This window comes from Aquila chrysaetos, chromosome 25, assembly GCF_900496995.4.
Source record: "Aquila chrysaetos chrysaetos chromosome 25, bAquChr1.4, whole genome shotgun sequence".
Lineage (NCBI taxonomy): Eukaryota > Metazoa > Chordata > Aves > Accipitriformes > Accipitridae > Aquila > Aquila chrysaetos.
This window is the reverse complement of record NC_044028.1, coordinates 16,382,715-16,401,806: the sequence shown is the minus strand read 5'-3', so window position 1 is coordinate 16,401,806 and position 19,092 is coordinate 16,382,715. Positions and strand designations below refer to the sequence as shown.

General features: G+C 44.4%; 1 protein-coding gene across 4 annotated transcripts in view; it reads right to left on the bottom strand.

Annotated features, from left to right (window-relative positions):
• The window catches only part of GSG1L (GSG1 like), a 60,110-nt gene extending 41,252 nt beyond the window's left edge, over positions 1-18,858 (bottom strand). The window contains exons 1-2 of one of the 4 annotated variants that reach the window (XM_030002521.1): positions 17,024-18,858; positions 179-226 (exon numbers count right to left, since the gene is read on the bottom strand). In XM_030002521.1, coding sequence (XP_029858381.1) covers positions 179-226; positions 17,024-17,324 — 349 coding nt within the window. In that variant the 5' untranslated portion in view covers positions 17,325-18,858. The remainder of the gene's footprint in view (positions 1-178; positions 227-17,023) is intronic. The other 3 variants (XM_030002520.1, XM_030002518.1, XM_030002519.1) reach the window with 3 other exon arrangements.
• Positions 18,859-19,092: the final 234 nt, after the last annotated feature.

Genomic DNA, 19,092 nt, shown 5'->3' with positions numbered 1-19,092 from the left:
ACGGATCTGCATAAACTGAGTAAACAGCTGTCTTAAACCCTTGGCATTTGTTTCACCTGCCTGTGTGTAATCTGGACAACATGTAGGTCTTTGTGTTTCCCCTGGCACTCAAGTACAACAAGAAACAATGCTGATGCAATTCGTAAAATTGGAAGAAGCCTTGACTGTATCATCTTACCTTTTTCAGAAGCCGGGGCAAGGTCAATAAAACTTCGACATTTTTCACCTTTAAAAGAAAAGGATTATTTTAGGAGACAGAAGTTGATTGGGTTTGCTCTGCCTCCTCTTTCTGACTGGTGTTTCTGCCATCGCTCCCACCTGAGTCTCTACAGGACCACCAGGTTGTCTCACGCAGAGAGCAGACATTTACCTGTGCCTCCGTCCTGGACCGAAACCACTATGCTTACAGGGCTGGACTCTCCCCTAGGATTACAGTCCCTTCGTCAGGTGTATGAAATACAGTTAATGAAGAAAAATGTTGTCTGATAGTTGGGTCCCTGCTGGGTCAGTGACGCTCTGGCCAGGAACCGTGTTGCACTCCAGGTGGAGTGACACAGTGCAAAACGCTGCAGAGGGGGAGCGATGGGAGGGCACAGGCCTCTTTCACCAACGCTTTTGCCCTCCTCCTCCTCCTCCTCAGGACAGTGCCTGTGCCCCACCGGCGTGTGACCGAGCCTCCCAGTGCCAGGAAGCATTGCCATGGGAACAGATGTCTCAATGGATAGATATGACACATGTGACTAGGACAGACAAAACCTGAAACACAAAGCAAGCTAAGCAATTGCGTAGCATTTAAAAAAAAATTGTTAAAAAAGAGACAAATGCCTTGCTATGACCATCACAGCCCTGTGCCACTCCCTCTGCTTTGTGGCTGCTGCATCCACTTATCATTGTAAATCAAATTTTCTTTGTTTAGGACGCCACCTCCATTTTTGTAGGCATTCTTGAGAACCCTATATTTTCTGAGCAGGAAATGTATCTTAAGGGTGGATGTTTTGACCTTTCTTGTTACTTCTTCAGGCAATCAGAGATAGTAAAATAATTCCTCTGCTCTAGGTGCATCCATTCACCAAGTGTGTTTCCATCAATATGATATGTTCCAAGGCGAACCAATAGCCTGCCTGCCTCGAGGAATCAAGAGCCCAGCACGCCTGCCAGAGGTAATGGAGGAGAATCCATTTTGCCCTCTAAGACTTTAATAGATGCAAAGATAGCTATAGGAGTAGGTTTTTTTATTAGTTTTGCTCAATTTTAATTGCACAGTCAAAAGACTGATTTAGGAAATGTGAGCCATTAAAAAAGAATGAACAGTGAAATGCTGTGGAGATGTTGAAGTCAGTGTGCAAATTTTTCTTAGTTGTAATTAATTATATGTACAAACCAATATAAAATGTTAATCTTTCTGGTGTCTTTGTTGGCAGGATTGAGATAAACGTTAACCATTCAAATGATAGCTGTGTTGAAATAACAATCTATTATTATAATGCTATTATTAGCACTTTTTATTTATTTAATAAATATTTTTATTTTTTTATTTGATTTTTATCAAACCTATGCTAAATATGCTAAAAAGTGTTGTATACAGTATAGTCTGTAGTCTGTTTGTCTATGTATAAGTTGCTATAAAAGAAAAGGTTCACTTGACATTGAAATGGATGTTTCAGTATCTCCGTGGCAGGGGGAAGGATTTCTGCTCTCTGAATCCAGGCACTATCAAGAAAAGGAAGTGACACTTGACTTATCAAAGCACCATCTCTCTTTCCAAAGAGGTAGGGCAGTCTGTATATGAGCAGAAGGAGTGTCAGATGGGTAAGTTATTAAGTTTTAGGGCAGACAGACTGAAAGATAACTGATGGATCACAGAAATCACAGCTACCCAGAAGTGTTGTGTTGACAGGGCCCTGCAGGTCTCTTGTCCAGCTTCCTGTTCAGAGCAGGACTATCGCTAACACTTGATCAGGTCAGCTGTGACTTTTCCCGGCCAAATCTTGAAATACTTCAGGGATGGTGATACCCATTATTTAGTGACTCCAAGGATGGAGTTTCTCCTCTCCCCTGGTCCCAGGGCTGTACCACCCTTTTGGAGAAGTGTTTCCTTACACCCAACCTGAACTTCTCTAGCTGCTCTGTCATCTTTGTAGTCATCATTTCTCTATTTGTAGGGACATGGACAAGCCCGGCTCCCTCAAATTCTTTTCACATGTGGTCTACTTTAGGCCCCTGACCAAGAAATCCAGAGAAATAGGTGGATTATAAAAGATACTGTGCTGTAAGTAGGAATCATTCTTATCCAGAGACTGAGTTTTAAGGCATGAGGTGTGTCAGGAATGCATTGACATAAAATCAAGGGAGAGTGACCTTTAGATTTGGACTTGATATAAGCAGATTAAGCAGGATTTTTCATTATAGCCATATGGATCTGTGGTTTGGGTTTGGTTTTGTGGTTGGGTTTTTTTTCAGATGTAAGCTATTACTTTTATCACAGTTTTATTTTAACCTGACTTCAAGCTAACGGGCTAGCACTGAGTCATCTCTCACCTGTGGTTGCAGTGAATCTGGAGCCAATCTGGAAACCTTCAACAAATACCTGACTCTCTAGTATGTTATCCCAAGACAGCCAAAGGGGAATGGCATTTGCTACTACAGAAACCGCCCAGGCTGTTCTGAGAGCTGGAGATACATGGTGCCTTTCAGATACACGGCAAGGTACAAAGCCTTTCTGACGTGTGTGGGTACTGAGGAAACTGATGGTACCATAGTGTTTGGCTGCAGGTGCCTTGTCTGCAGGACAGATGTAGAGTGTGATCACAGGCTATTTGGAGGAATGTGCATCCTCTTCCTCCCTCAAATTAGCTTGCCCAGAACACCAGCTCTCCCAGGAGAGCTGGCTGTGGTTGAGGCCTCCAGTTTAAATAATATGGACAGAAAATGTTGGAATGTCTAGCAAAAGTCCTTTTTGGACTCATAGCACAAAGAATGACTGTAGATTGGAGACAGAGAAAAGCCTGGAAGGAGGTCACCTCACCTTCAACGGCTGATACCTGGATTGTGCCTGGCTTACTGCTAAAGGTTGTGGTAGGAACTGCACAAGCAGTTCCTGATGAAGAACACTTCCCTTCGTTGTTCCTGTTGCTGGAGCACTGGAAACCCCTCCTCCATTTTCAATGGTAACCACTGGTGGTATTTATAGACCACATTCATACTTCAACATGCAGACATGCATCTCACTGAGAACTGAAGATGTCAGCAGTGCTTTCACTGTTCCTCTTAGGATTTATTCTAAGTTATTTTTGGGTATCTTGTATAACTGATCTCTTAAGCCCTCTTAAGTTTAATTTTAGACTTGGCAGAGTTTATCCTGCTGTGCTGCCCTTTTCCAGATGCATCTTCTCCTCATAACCAGGCTCCTGGAGACTCTTCAGAGAATACAGAAAAGGCTGTTTAGAGATGCAACAAGAACAGTATCTAGGATTCATCCCCCTGATAGTCCTGCCTTCACCCAGTTCTGGCAGTGATTCTGACAGAGGAGAAAGCCAAGGAGTGATCTCTCCTGCACATAACTCACATAAAAAGAAGAGGTGTGACCTGGCTGGAACGCTCTCCACTTCCATGCAGCAGCAATAGCCATGTACAATGCATGTGAAGCTCTCTGGAGCTCAGCAGTGTCAAGCTGTTGGAGGCTGAGGAGTGAGGACTGACCGACCACCTAAACATCAATAAGAGCAAAGCACTTGGTACCAGCTTCTTCTATGGCTTCCCAAGGTTGTGGTAGAAACATCACCTATGCAAGCCCTTGCAAATGCATTCCCTCATAACCAGACTGGCTCTGCATGTGCTCAGTTGTGGCTCTGCTGGGCTTCCCAAGAAGGGGGCACGGGTCATAGGGGCCTGTAGGACTGGGTACCAGCAACAGCCCAAAATTTGTGTGTGTTTTCCTCCAATTCATCCTAATTAATTAATCTAATCCTGCATATGTTCATGTCTATGTGTATTTGTAATTTGCTAGGGAACTTCAAACTGAACCAGCCAGAGAGCGGGAGGAGACATATCTGGAAAGACCCAAGGTCTGAACTGGTGGCTGGGTAAAAGAGTCTTGAGGTCTTGGTACGGATAATAGACTTAGAGCCCATGATAATATCTGAGGGACTACTAGTGTGATGCGCTTGTGCCTCTACAGAGGGAAGGGGCGTGAATGTTTCAGCAGTGATCCGCAAACCTGCTCAGCCAGAGAGGAGGAAGAGGAGGAGCGAGCTTGCTGATGGTAGTGATCTTGTTTCTGTGGGTGCTGGTAAAGGCACAGCTCTCTCTGGGTTGGTCTCTGGTTGGCCAGCCACATTAGTGTCGTGCATGCTCGCGCGTGTGTGTGTGTGCACGCGCGCATGTGGGTGCACCTGCACCTTGAATAGGTGCCTAGCCTGAACTGGGAAGGACACCAGCAGCAAACAGGTAAGGGAGGAGAAATTCCCTGGGCCCTAAAGTCCCCTGGGCTGAGCTTCCCAGGAGCACGCACAGCGTTTCCTCAGACAGGGTCATTGAGACTTTTCCCATTTCATGGCTCTGCAGCTGTGGAAGCTCCCGCAGCACTGCAGGTCAAATGTTTTCCAGCTCCTCAGTAGTTTCTACTGAAGAAAGCTCAGCTTTGGGCTTCTGCATGTTCTTAGGAAACAGTGTAGAGGAAGATGTGGATTTTATCACTGTGTCAGTGCCAGGGACACAGAAAGAATGTTGTGGCAGCATAAGGAGATGATCTCTCTGTCTTGCTTCCAGCATGAGGCCCATGCTCTTTCTTCTCCTTCTGCTGCTCACAACGTGGTGGGAAGGCCTGAGCTTCAGCCCTTCCAAGTCTGTGGCACACACTTGTCATGCAAATCATCTCATGTCTGCAAAATCAAATCATTTCAGGAAAAAGTAGAAGGCTGTGTGAAAAGCAGGCACTATTCTGGCAGAGCTGCATTCTGTGGAAAGTAAATGAGCTGGTAAGAGTAAGACTGCGGCAGGGCTGGGAAGGAGGCACTGCAGGACACTGCTGGCAAGCAGTTGCACATGGTGGAGGGGTCACCCACGTGTCCTGTCACCTCAGATAGGCAGACCAGTCGCCCAGACACCTCCCTTTCCCTAGCACATGGAGGTAGTGGGGCTGCTCTCTTACCTTCTCCACTGAAGAGTCCTACTTCAGTGTCACACACTTTGGACAGCTGGGACTCTGTGCTGGAGGCAAATGCTTGTTCCTCTTACCTTCCTCAGGCAGAGTTCAGAGACATCTGTACCTCCCTAGCCCGAACAATAATTTGAAAGCAAAAGCTAAGAAAGAGAAATGGCTTCTCCAAATTCCCCAAACTCAATCCTGCCAGAAAATTAAGACAAACAGGTGCCATAGAGCCGTCAGGTCTGCACAGTATCCTGGCTCCAGAGCTGTGGGCTACTTTCCCCATTATGCTCCGCACACCTTGCCATGGGCACAGTGAAACTGCACTGCAACAAATCAGATGTGCCTAGCTGCAGCTTCCAAAGTGGATGCAGGCTGACGTTCTTCTATGGGTCTATGGAAGACACTAGAGAGCCATTAGAGAGCTATACAGGGCAGCTGGAAAGCCAGGTCTAGGTGCACATAGATTGGGTCTAAACTACAGCACACAGATGTACTTCCAAGCTCAATGTGCACACTGGAATCACTCTGACTTTAAGCCTCTGTGAAACCCACATGTATTCTACTGTTTCTTCCACCAGTTGTCTAAAATGTATGGTTTGTTTGCTCCTGTCTTCAGGACTCCCCACTGCACAGCAGTGGTTGGATTTGTCCAGAGTATACCTCAGTAAACTGGTGGTTTAGACTAGAAATTGGAAAGAGGGCAGAAAACAGAACAAAACCAGCACAGGCTTTAAGACAATATTCTAAGTTTATAACATGGCTGTTGCAATAGCAAGGCCCAGAAGCTGATGTCCTGGATCATACTCATTGGTCCTACATTCCTGAGTTCTTTCCTCTCTAAGCCAGTGATAAATGCCTCATTAATAACCAGGGCAGCAAAATAAAAACAACTCTGAAAAAATCCTAGTTTGTATGTCTTCCAACTACATGGTTTCAAAATATTCTAGTTAAATAATTTGACTTAAAAGAAATCCGGTAGTTCTGACTAAAAGAAGGATCTCTGTTGTAACTCTGCTTTTCATCTTGCAAAAAAAAGAAAAAGCTGTCTGTATTCACTTACTCTGCATAAAATTTTACGAGTTCAAAAGTACAGGTCTGATGGAAATTTAAATGATTAAATTTCATTTAAACAGCATTCCCTTTTAGTAACACTCTGGCTCCCAGCCTATGAAAGACAAGGTCTGCTTTTTTCCCAATAGGCCCTAACAAATCTTTATCTCTCCAATTATATCTGGAGTCATGTGATTCTGATGAGATCCCACATCATCTACTGAGAGTAAAGTCATTGTATTTGTCTAAAAAAAGATATAACCCTCAAGGGATCCCAGCCTAGATGAGGCTGAGGACTCCAACACAACATCAGTGAAATAAAGTACTACATTAGGGAAAATACAGGTTAATAAGCTCACTCAAACTGAGTTGTATCAGGTTAATTAACGAGTGAAATATTCCACTTTTGATTAAACTGATCCTAGACAGAGCATTTAATTGAATTTCTTCTAGTTAAAAAAAGAGTATTAATCTGCAAAATCAACATTTTCCAGTTGACCATGTTGATTTTGCTGGAGCAATATTTTCTTCTGGAAAATAAACAAGTTCATACAGAATTACGCCAAAATATGTCTTGAACTATGAAAACAATTGTTTTCTCTTACTCTGACAGCTGTCATTCATAGCTGTTGCCCATCAACATTTCTCTTACTTCCAAATAACAAGAATTTGTTCAATTTCTCACCCTCTGCTGAGCTAACTCACAATCTTTTCCCCTTTTGGGGTTGTTTTTAAATCTGAATGATATACTACTGTTCTCCTTCAGCAAGCTCAAACTCTTAAAACTTTCCACCTTTTAAAATGGAAAAGCTTAAAGCTTTCCACTTTTTCATGTCAGGCATGTGTTTTTCCTCAATTCACATATGCCCAAAGAAATGGTCATAATTTGATCAGAGGGGTATCATCCACACTGTGGAGTTTCCTCTTCGGTTCGTTGGAGCAGGAGGTAGCTGTGCAGGTGGCAGAGGGTGCGGGCAGAGCAGGGAATGCCCAACGCGTTTGTGCTAACGGGGACTATGTGCCATGGCAACTGCGTTTTCTGCACTGAAACTCTCCCTGATGTGAAAAATCTTGCACAGTATCTGAAAGTAAACGGCTCCACAGGCTCTCAAATCACGTCTAATTCAAACACATCCAAGTCACAAGACTCATCTGATTATCTTGGTAAGACCTGATGGATGTGTACACACATCTATCATTTGGAGAGCTGGAAAATAGTTCAGATTTCTAAATGATTGGGAGAATCAAGCAAACAATGGTGCTGAGAGAGGCTTTCAATGATTCTGGTGTCAAATTAGACCTGACTTTATAATCTGGAAAACATTAAATCAGACAAAGTGTTCTGTGTTGCTTTAAGCATTTCAAGCCACATTATGGGAAGAGGAGGGTTTTCACCTGTTCACCCCACAGGTGGCCATCTGCCACACTGTGCTTACTCTGTGCTGATGTAAATATGCCAAAATAAACTAGTTATCGGCGGTTCAGTATCTGTGGGACTATAAGGTCTCCCCACAAAACTGTGAAAGACTAGAAACGATGCTCTTCACAGAAGATGTAGCTGACATATACTTCATTGTACGAAGTACGGCATGCCTTCTCTGATCTCCCGTGTGGCTGCATTAGCAGTTCCATTCAGGCTGGTGATTAACAAAGATCAAAGGAGTAAGTGACCAATAAGACCCTAAAGCCCTGGTTGTAGAAGAAATGTGGTTCACTAGCTCCCACTCCTTCCAATTATTAGCTGTGGGTCATGTGGATTCTCTTTTAACCATGCCAGTGCTTCTCTCCAGATAATGCCCAACCAGAGTATTTACATTGGACCTGTGCCCTCGCTCCAAAGGTACATGAGCAGGGCAGGCAGAGATGAAAGTCACTGACAGCAAAGAAGGAAACTCCTTTTCACAGATGGGATTACTCCAGAAAATGAAAACATCGAAAGCTGACGTGTGCCAAAATGGAGGGAAAGACAGATTCAGGACAGAGCATTACTCTGACGGCATGGCACATCGCTGTGAACACGAGTTCTGAGGTTGCAGCTTGAAACATGTGCAAGTGACTGTAGGTAAGAGGCAAAGGGATTGCTGGAGGGGAGGGGACCTTGAATGTCAGAGCCTGTACTACATCAAGCTGTATTTGTTCTCCTCAGTTAACACCGTAACAATATTTCTCCCCTGGTTTGCACATCCATCCACTCTCTGTTCCTCTTAGCCATTGCAATTTAGGCTGCCTGTTTCAAAGTGAACTCCAGAAACTTCTCCAACCTTCCCTACCCAAAGATGCTCAGCTGCTTTTTGGGTTGAGGTGTCCTGTTTTTCCAGGCAGGCACACCCGACTTGGAGTATGGAAACTGAGATAACCTTAACCTTTCAGCCACAGACTTTTAAAGGAAGTACACTGCAGTACACTGCAAATGAGTAACGAGTTTTTGAAGTCAAGTGAAAAACGTTGTGCTAGCATTTGTTCTTGTGAAACTTATTTCCAAGATTGTACCTAATAACTTTGCAACAAATTCTCATTTAGTGGTTTTTGTCTGGCCAGGTGATGCACAGTGAAATCAGGCTGAATGACAGTATGATGTGTTTTTTGGTCTCTCCAAATCTACTGAGTCTAGACATGATGGAATGGCTCTGCTTCTCAATCAGTTTCCCACATTGTAAGCATGGTTTGTGTCCTTTTCCCCACCAAATGCAACCAAATGTAAGGTGGAACACCTTGAAGTGAATTTTGTTTGCCTGTGACTATTCTACAAGTCATGTCATTCCATATTAATAACACCTGCTGCTTATTATTTGCAGTATTCTGTAGCCATTTGTAAGCTAGATCAGCAAAGATTTATATTACCATTTTGTTTAGCAACAAGAATACTGAATAACATTACACCAATTCATGATTAACAGAGGATCCTGCTAGAAGCAGCCCCGTTCCCTGGTAAGTCCCCATTTTGAGATCTGTCAGTAAGTTAGTTCTGTTAATTCCATATAAGGAAAGTTTTAAATTCAGGATTGAGTCTGGTGTAATTTAAAAACCATGGGGATACCATGATGATTGATATTCCATCCCGTATTTATTTCTGTAGCCCTGAATGCATCTGTTCATACCTTGCACTAACTGACACTGGGGTAAGCATCCCAGTTCTCTTTGAAATATGGGACCTATATGTTAGTCTTCCAGCACTTTGAAGTTTATTCCATTTACAAGGAAGTACCAGAACTCCTCAAATGCCTCCTTTAAGGCTACTGGGTTAAATGGTTGAGGACAGATGCCTCCGAAGAGAAAGCAACACAGGTTTTGCTCATGAGGTAGAGAATAACTTATCAAATAAGGAGTGGTTCACTGTCTAGTCCTTTATTTTACTCTGTTATGAGTCTCAGCCTGCAGGGACTTTATATCCACATTTTATGTATGATAGATGTTGCTACAGCTAGTCTGTCTAGCAGGATGAGAAGGACCTAAAATCCAAAATTCCCAGTGCACTGCAGACACAAAATATTCCCAGCATCCTATAAAAAACCTGAATGTCTATAATAAAGCAATCACCACCACAGAAATCACAGCTATCGTACCCCAGGAAAAGAGCAAGAGTCATCGTGAGGAACATGAACGTATCTGAAGACTCTTATGATACAGCTTAAATTCCTATGACCAGGCCTATCTTATCCTGTAAGCAAAAAACCAGGGATTTGTTAGGAGGAATTTACAAGTGCTTTTCTGAAATGGTCCCTTCCCCATGTTGTAAAGGAAGGCAAAAATTTGTTGCTATCCCTGTTATCTAGCCTTAGGGAGACTTCCATTCTGATCCCAAATTAGATCATCAGTTTAATGTTCAGTGCATGAGCAGACATACCAATTAGATACTGAGAAGCTGTAATAATGTTAACGGCAGCAAAGCAACCTCCTCACATACTGTCTCCACCTGTAGCCAATTTCTGATGCTTTAGAGAAGGCATAAAACCCTCCAGAAAACGTGATATGCATCAAGTCAGCAACTGTTTTTTTCTTGGCTCCCACTGGTGACCAGCAGCAACCCTGAAGCACGGATGTCGTGTCATAGAATATAGAAATAGTGTGAGCAAGGCAGTCAAACCAAGATGGCTCCTCTCAGACCTCCTTAAGATATCAACAAATCAGCTATGCAGGACTCACACCAAGCTTCCTCATGCCAGAAACATTCTTCTTCCCTCCTGCAGTTCTTTCTGCGACTTTAAGAAGTCTCCATTTCAGCCCATGGATTCCTTTGCTCACACTGCCCTCTGTGGAGGTGAAGTCCAGAGATGCACTTTCTGGGAACCCCTCCCTGGATTTTCACTTTTTTCCTCAATGACAAGTTGAGAAAAATCATATTATTTTCTTGATATTTATCCATATATATAAGGTACCATCACATCCGCTCTAGATCTTCAATTTGTTATACTAAAGAGGACAAGTTTTTCTTTTCTTTTCTTGAAGGAGGTTCTCTTTTCCTTACCTACCTGGGAAATCCCACTCTGCATTTAGTTCACCTCCCCCTTTTTCTTACCATAACTATGCACAATGGCATTAGCAAAATGCACTGGTGTTACCTGTGCCTTGCACAGTGGTGCTGATTCTTCCCTAGAATAACACCTTTCCTTTATATCGCAACACTTTGCAGCTCACAGTCACCCCACAGTCAAACACTGGCCCACAGCCTGTTTCTTATCTTTTGCCTGCAATTGATAACTATCTGTGACCTCACAGAATTTTATGCCTTAGCCCTTGGTGCTTTTGACCTTTTTTAAATTTTAATACTATTCTTACAACTCTATCAGACCAGCTCACGTTTTTAGATATGCACAAAAATCTCTGTGATGCCAATATTCCCAGACTTTGTGTCACAGCATATGTAAAGAGTGCATTTAAAGTAGGATTATTCTCTTCAAATTAAGACTTCTGTGTTAGAAATGGCAACTTCTTAGACAGATTCCTTTTTGGCCAATGAGCAAAACGTAATCCCAGGGCTCAGTTCATCCCATATGAGGAGGAATTTAATCTCCCCAAGAAGTAATCACTACTCTCTGCTGACTGTAATGATGATGTTGATCAGTTTAGGCACAGACATCTACATTTGCTAATGGTTTGCTGTAGGATTCATATTGCCTTTTTTTCTTTTTTCTTTTTTTTTTTTTACAGATCAGGTGACATGAATTGTATCCCTAGTTCTTTTTCCTACATTGCTAATCTCAGCAATAACAGAATCAGTCCCAAAATCAAATTTGAGGACAACCAGAAATATCTGATCTCCATTGTGATAATTTCCCTTTTTATATTACTTGCCACAGCCTCCTTGTAAGACTGTTCTTTAGTCAGTTTACAATTTCTTTATTTATCCCCATCATAATAAATAAAGTAAAATCTGCACCACAGGTTCAAGCAAAAGATCTACCTACTTCACTATCTTTGTATCTTCATCCTATGATAGATAGTTAGGGAAGAACAAAGGGTTGGGTATAGGGTGATTCTGCTCATATACTCCCCTTGTGATATCAGTACTGCATCAGTAGTTTGGGGACTTCCTGGTCCGAGGTTGCTCTCAAATTGTCATATTAGCAACATGAGTGGATGTTTCCTCCCTGGATCTGTGCAATCCCCAGTTTTGGCCTTCACAACATTCCCTGGCAGGGAGCTCTGTAAGAAGGACTATTTCATTTTGTCTGTTATGCCTTATTGTTCTTAAATCATGGAAGCAGTCAACGATATTTCTTGTCTGATCTCTGTCATTCCCAGTTGATCCCCACCAGTATCATAGTTCTCTGTACCTTGTGCCTTCCTTCCAGACTGAAGAGGCTCAGGCTGTTTAGCATTCCCCAGGGTGGAAGCATGCCTACATCTATCACCACGTTGGTACCATTCTTTCTGGTCTCTGTAGTTCTTCTGTAAAGAATTTTCAGTGGGACATTCCATCAAAAGCTTTTTTGTAAATCCACAGAGACGGGGTCTAATGCATTACCCTTGTCTAAGAAGTGATTCATCGTGTTAAAAGATTTACCTTTAATAAAACTCTACCTTTGATAAAACCCATTTGCTACCATGTACTGAGTGCTTTCCCTGAAAACTGTCCTAAGGTTGCTGGGTCAAGTGGCCTGTATAATTTTTTTCCAGTCTTCTTTGAATACAGCAATGTGCAGATTCTTGCTACTAAACCTGCATTTTCATGTGCCAATTATTTCAACATCCTCCAGTGGAGATTATCCAGGCCCTCTGGGTTCAGTTACTCTATCGCTGGAAATTTTATCTTTAATATAGAGCTCTATCTCCTCAATTCCTTTTACCACTTCTTCCTTCCTAAACAATTTATAACTACCAATTTTTACATTCCAGTCACGAGAATAAACCCGCCAGGTTTCAGTCATGCCAATTATATTGTATTTCTCATAATCCAGCAAGAATTCCCAATTCCTCTTGCTTTTAATTATATACTCACAAGGTGCTTCTCCCCGGTCCCTCTCTCTGGACAGCCACCTACAGTGAATCACTTATGCTTATCCTCACGTGGTGGCAAAGGAGAAGGGTGATGCAGTACTGCTCTGGATCTGTGAAAGTGTATGGCAAATTCTTGTCTTTATATGTTACAGATTTATTAATTTCTGCAGGATATACCTCTCTCGTTCCCTGGCTCCTTCTCAAATGTGCATTTAATGTCCATATTTATGGCCCATTTTGATGCATCCTTACATACCATGTAAGTTCCACTCTGCCATTTACTCCTTAGAGTGCTAAGAAATATGTGGTACAGAGCATACAAAGAGTTACAGACACCTTGCCCTCAAAATATCATTCCAAGAATACAAAACAAGCCTATGCATACCCATTCCTGATCTCCCTGACTTCTATGGAGCGCGGTGAGCAACATGGAAAGACTCGTTGTATGTTTAATGGGACAGCACTCTCTTAAAAGGCACCTAGGCAGCTGCTTTTCCCTCTGAATGTGGATGCTATTACTGAGATTGTCTGTTCATTAGCAACTAAAAAAAGATCTGAGTTCATGTTTTTTTCTATTAAAATCAAAGCAAACACACTATTGAGCAAAATCAGCTAACTTGTTATTGCTTCCCAGCTCGCAAACTCCTCTACCTGTTAGGATAAGGTATGCCACCTTACCTACTTGATGTGTTAATTTTTTTGTGGCATGTATGTTCTTGAGTCACTGAATCTACCAGCTATTTTACCACTGTTGCTATTAGCACATCACTTGCCTGGTATCTTGTGAGGTGTCCAGTACTGACACAAGCAGAGACCTGGACTGCAGGTGTGAAATCAGATATGCACTCAAAGTCATACTCAAAAAGAATTGAAATGGTAGAGAGCTTGGCTCTGAGACACCTGGCCATAGACAAGGAGGCTCAGGAGGAGGCACCAAGTGCCCGGTGCAGCGCGTGAGTGCAGAACAGGACTCGTGACCAGCACAGTCTGCAGAGCTTGTAGGGTATGCTTTAGCTTCATCCCCTTCTGGAGATTAGGTGCATCGCTCTTACAGAAGGTACCTCCACCCGTGTGGGATCCAAAGCGTTGAACCCACTCTGAAAGGGAGACCCTTCATCCTCTTTTTGGTACGCTGGGATTCAGCATACTTTTGAGTCAGAAATTGTGCTAAATAATTACAGGACTCACCCACCAATGAAATATGTATGTTCCAGTCCCTCTGTTCGCAATTATATTTCTCAGGTGCTAAATGCTTTTTGGATTTTTTAGCCATCCTAGACATGCTGGATAAAAATAAACTCTAGATTTGCAAATTATTTCAGAAATAATCACAGCATTCAATCTCTGTTAGAGATGTCAGTGAAAACTAGAAACTTGCAACAAGATGAAGGCCCGCTTTGCTAGTCTCTGCACAGAGTGTGGATGGCATGCTTTTTGCACCTCTACCTCTGGAATCTAAATGGACGTTTCAGGTAAACAGTGGGAGGACAAGACATGCAAAAATTTGTTTCATTGCAACCTAAATGTCATTTTAAGGTGTGACTGAGTCCCAGTCCCTCCGGCCAACTGGAAGCCCTGCAATCCTGTCCCTTGCAGTATCAACCTTCTGGGAACTGGTCCTGTTGTATCTGCACTACAAGATCTGCTGTGTTGCAGCTGCACCAGTGCAGAGAGCTGGAGGTTTTGACAGTACTGAGACTGTAGGAAGAGAGAAGTCAAAAGCCTGGTGGCTGGATGAAGAATGTGGCTCACAGGTGGGAATGTTAGGAGTCTCTGGAGGGTTTTGACAGCATCACAACCACAGAGAGCGTTACTGGCATTCATGTGTTCCTGGTGGGATTCATGTTGCTTAACTTCAGGCACCAGCAGTGAGGAATCAGGCATAGGTCAGGAGCTGTAGGAATGGTGCTGACCATGGATTGTGGCCAGATGTTCTGCTGACAGAGGTGTGAGGCTATGGAGTGGCTACTGAAAGGACTTTGCCTGGAGGAAGTTTGTTGTTGCAGTCATTTTCAGTGTGCTATTGGTAAAGCTTTAAGAAGGGTGTTATTGAAAGTATGGAGTGCATTCAGGCTAGGGATTTTGACTAATTCAATACACTACTAACTGTGTGCTTAGTGGTATTTTCTGGATGTTCTCCTGGCATCCTAGGGTGTTTATTAACCATCTGGTGACTGTATGACTTGTGATACCTACAGGACTGTGGTCAGTAAGTGTGCTGTGGGCAGCGTGATGAGCCTGTGGAATGCATTACCCAGATACAGAGAGCGTTGGGGGTGTACATATAAGCGTGATCACAGTGCTGTTGTATTGAGGCTGGCTGGTGTGTCGCTGCCCTGGAGCTCAGGTAAAATGATCGCCAGTCAGGCTGCAAAAGGCCATGACAACATACTGACAGTCTGGTATTACAAACCCGTAAGTCTGAATGAAGACCTTTCATGGTTATTTTATGTTGACACTCTTAGGGACAAATTTAGACCTGTGTCCATTACATTGCTCCTGTCCTTACCAGAAAAAACTATGGTAAAGCCTGAACGAGGCAGCTGCATGTCTAAGCCAATATATCCCTGTACCTGGCTGGATTCTTTCCAAAGGTTGGTCACTCCTGGACTGCTAACTGAAGAGTACTTTTCACCAAGTTAGTGTTTCAAATAAGAGGAAACACACATGTGGCTGCTGTGGCCGTGTGGGGAGGGAGAAACATCCCCTTCTTTCCTGCTTTCACCATAACTTTCTAAAGCTGGCTTCCAGCTATCTCCTGAAATCACCCACTACAGCACAGCTTTGTTTACCCAGTACAGAATAGATCACTGTGTTTCTCTTCTCCCACATATAACTCAGTTTTCTGAGTGGGCTAGAGTCACACAGTTACAACTTACCTCACACATAAATCTTGGCTTGGAAAGCTTTCAATATCTGCCAGAAATTTGGGCATGCTTGATTGTCCCAATCCCAGTTAAGACGCTCTAAAAGTCAGAGAGTCTTACGCTGCTCACTCAGGCTGCTGTGGCCTAAGTTTATTTCCAAATCAGTAAGACACAACATCTTTTTTTCTATATTTTTTTCTAACATCAAGAGGGTTACTTTGGTGCTTTCATTTCAGCATGGAGCTGTTTATCGACAGTCCCAAGGCTGAAGTTCATGAACTTTCCTTTTCATACATTAAATTGAATTTTAATGACCAACTAATTCTTGAAGCACTATCCTCAAAAATACCAGTGGGTATACACAGCACCTTGGGGTGAAATGGACTGTGAGCTGCTGCCCAAGTTTTGCCCCACTTTAGAGTACATCCTTACAGAGCAGTTTTACCAGGATCTCGTAAACTTCCCATTATCAGGGAGGTTGTGTCCTCAGAGACACAACATGTAGGATGATTAACTGTTCCTCTCTCCCAATAGTGGTGAAGGACCAATTCCCCAGTCTACTCCTTGGGCAATGGCAGGATAGAATAGAATGGAAACAGCCCAGCAAGGACGAACCAGTATCCACGAGCCACCATCATCTCATACTGTGCCACATTCCTAAACTTTATTTTCCAGCCGCATAATCTAGAAAAAGGCTCTTTCCAAAGCAGAGTTTGGATGTTAGCTCTACCAGACAGCTCTGGGAGTAGGGACTGTCAGTTTGCATCCGTTGAGACTTAAATCAGTCCCATGGCTGCTACCTTCCATCCACCCTCCAGTGTTTTATTTCTTGGTAAGTGCCAGGGTACAGCAGAGGAAATGAATGCACTGATAAGCTGGAGAGGTGTCTTCTCGAGTGGTTCTCAGCAAGTAAATGGCTGGGCAGGGAACAGAAATGAGCTTTCTTGTGCCCAGTTGTGCCCTTTCACTGCCATTTCTGTACTCTACTTCAATAAACATACAATCCAGCCACCAGGAAGGGTTTGTGGGTGGTCATTTGCTTAAGGGATACCAGAAAAGATGCGGTCTAGGCTACAGCGTAATAAAAACTGTGACCTTTGGGCTTTCGCTGTCGTTCAGACCACTGTCCTAGGGGTTATTTCAGGGGCACTTACAATTAGATGTCAGAACCTCCTTAACAACTACCATCCGCTGTCTTTTGTGCGCTCCAGGGAGCAGCTCCCAGAAGGGAAGCACTGACCAGTCTCTGGCTGCAGTGCCCATGAGGGTAGCACATACTGCTTATCAGAGGTTCAGCTGGCTTTAGAGCATAGACCCTGCATCAGCCAGCAGGTAAACAAGCAAATCCTTGCCCTTGCTGGAAACAGGTTGCTTTTCAACAAAGAACTGTTAAAATCCTGCCTCTCTCTGCAGGGCGAATCTGCTTTAAGATACAGCACAGAACAGCTTGCCTGTGTGTTTATCACACTGAGCCAAACACAAAGCAACACAAGCTGGAAGGAAGTTGGTTTATACTTACCAGCAGCATTGATATTTTCCTCACAGGAGTACCAGATCCCAGTGTGGAAATACCTGAAAAGGAAGCGGTCATCTCCCGTCTCCCAGCTGTAATGAACCACATTCTGGTTTGTCTCATTTGCAGTCTCATTCCCGCTGTAGTTGAGGCAGTTTGTCTTCTTCTCTTTCCCACAGCTCGGCTTAGGGACCCTCTGTGTGCCCTCACACCAGTGGGTCGTGATAAAAGCTGTTGTGGAGAAAAGGAGAGCCATCAGATTCAGACTCACTGCTAGCAGGGCTCTGCATCTTCGATTTGTCTTCATGGTAAATCCGCCCTCCCTCCCCCTCCTGCTGAGAGAAGAAGTCAAAGGGGTTTGTTTTATTTGGGGGGGGGGGGGGGGTCAAAGCCTCTCACGATTCAGAATCCAGTTTTCCAAATATCAAAACTCTCAGGCTCTTCCACTCTGTTGTTGTAGCAGCGAAGGAAACGCTGCAGCCAGACTCCCATTCTTCTCTTGACTTGAAATCCTGCCTTTGTACGTTAAAGGAGCAGCTGCAGGCGCGGGAGTGCGGCCGTCCTCTTGTAGTCGGTGTGCTTCAGCGGGCTGACGGGATCAGAGAGGGTCTGCCTCACCAAGAGCTCCGAGAGCGAGTGAACATCTGCTCGGGTACCACACATGATCCCGAGGGGCTCCGCAGCCTCCTCCGCCGGGAGACACCTGCAGGCTGCGGGACTCGCTCTCCTCTGCTCCCATAGGATGAGGCAGGAGAAACTCGGCGGGAGGCCGGCGGCAGGGCCGGCTGCTGCCGCTGCTGCTGCTGCCGCTGCTGCTGCTGCCGCTGCTGCCGCTGCTGCCGCTGCTGCCGCTGCTCCTGCTGCTGCTGCTGCTCCTGCTGCTCCTGCTGCTGCTGCTACCGCCGCCGGCCGCGGCACACCTCGGGGACCGCTGCGGCGCGCTGGTGGCCGAGTTGGGCTGGGGGGTGGTGTCACATCTTAGTCCCCAAAAGAACCGTTGTTCCGAGCTGCGAAGTACTTTTTGTATATACCGGAGGGTAGAGGTTTGTCCAGGAGGAGGAGGAGGGGTGAAGTGGTACTTTAGCTTTTCTGCTCTGAGCTAGTGAGTAGTAAATCAAGGGTTTGATTTTGCCGTCAGTGTGCCGGTGTAATTCTCTGTCTTTAGGGGCTTGCTTGGGCAGTCAGCAAAGCCCCAGAGGAATTTGGATTTGCAAGAGCGCGATGAGTCAAGCCCACGTCCTTCACAATACCAAGTGGAGCCCCTTTCTCAGGCTTTCATTTCCAGACACAGCCCACGCAGATGTTCTGTTTGAAGTGGGTCTGTAGGACATTTTGTAGGCCCTGGTTTGTGCAGATGGAGAGAGCAAGCCCCGGCCTTCACTTGCCAGATGGCAATGCTGTGAGAGCAGGGAGCGCTGCATAATATCCCATTGCCAAAGAGAAGTGTGTTGTCCTGTCTTGTTGGTTGGCTGACTTGTAGAGTTTATGACCTCTTTCCCCATTGCTCAGGGCTATCTCACTAGATACTGAGTGCTGTGAGGAGACCAGGGCACCTGATGGTGGTGGTGGTACAATCTGTAAGACCTTGCATCCAAGCACTGAGGTTGGCCACGTTTGTCACACAGCAGTTCTGTGTCCTTAGTAGATGAATGCAATTTTCTGCGGCGAAGAAGTTACACATACCTCCTGGGCTTTGGACTGAGTGAGATTTCCTTCCAGTCTTGTTTGGAGTCCCTGTCCAGCAGTGGGTTTCCAGTAAGCCCTGGAAAAAACCATGCATCCCCACAGGCTCATACTAATAGATGGGACAATGCTCTCATCTCACACCCTCTACTCTGTTAAGTCAGCACATCATTAACTCAACAGGCAAAGCTCATCCTGTGCCTTACTGCCCGCAGACATGAAATGTGGTGGTAGTTTCTCCAGCTCCTTGCATAAAGCCGGGAAGGACCAGGTGGAGTTCCTCTTTAGCAAGCTACCACATAAGACTTTTGGGACCAGTTCCTGGATCCCTGTTGCCCCCCTCACAGGTAGCCGTCAGACTCTGTGTTATGCCTCTTGTTGGTGCCTGTCCT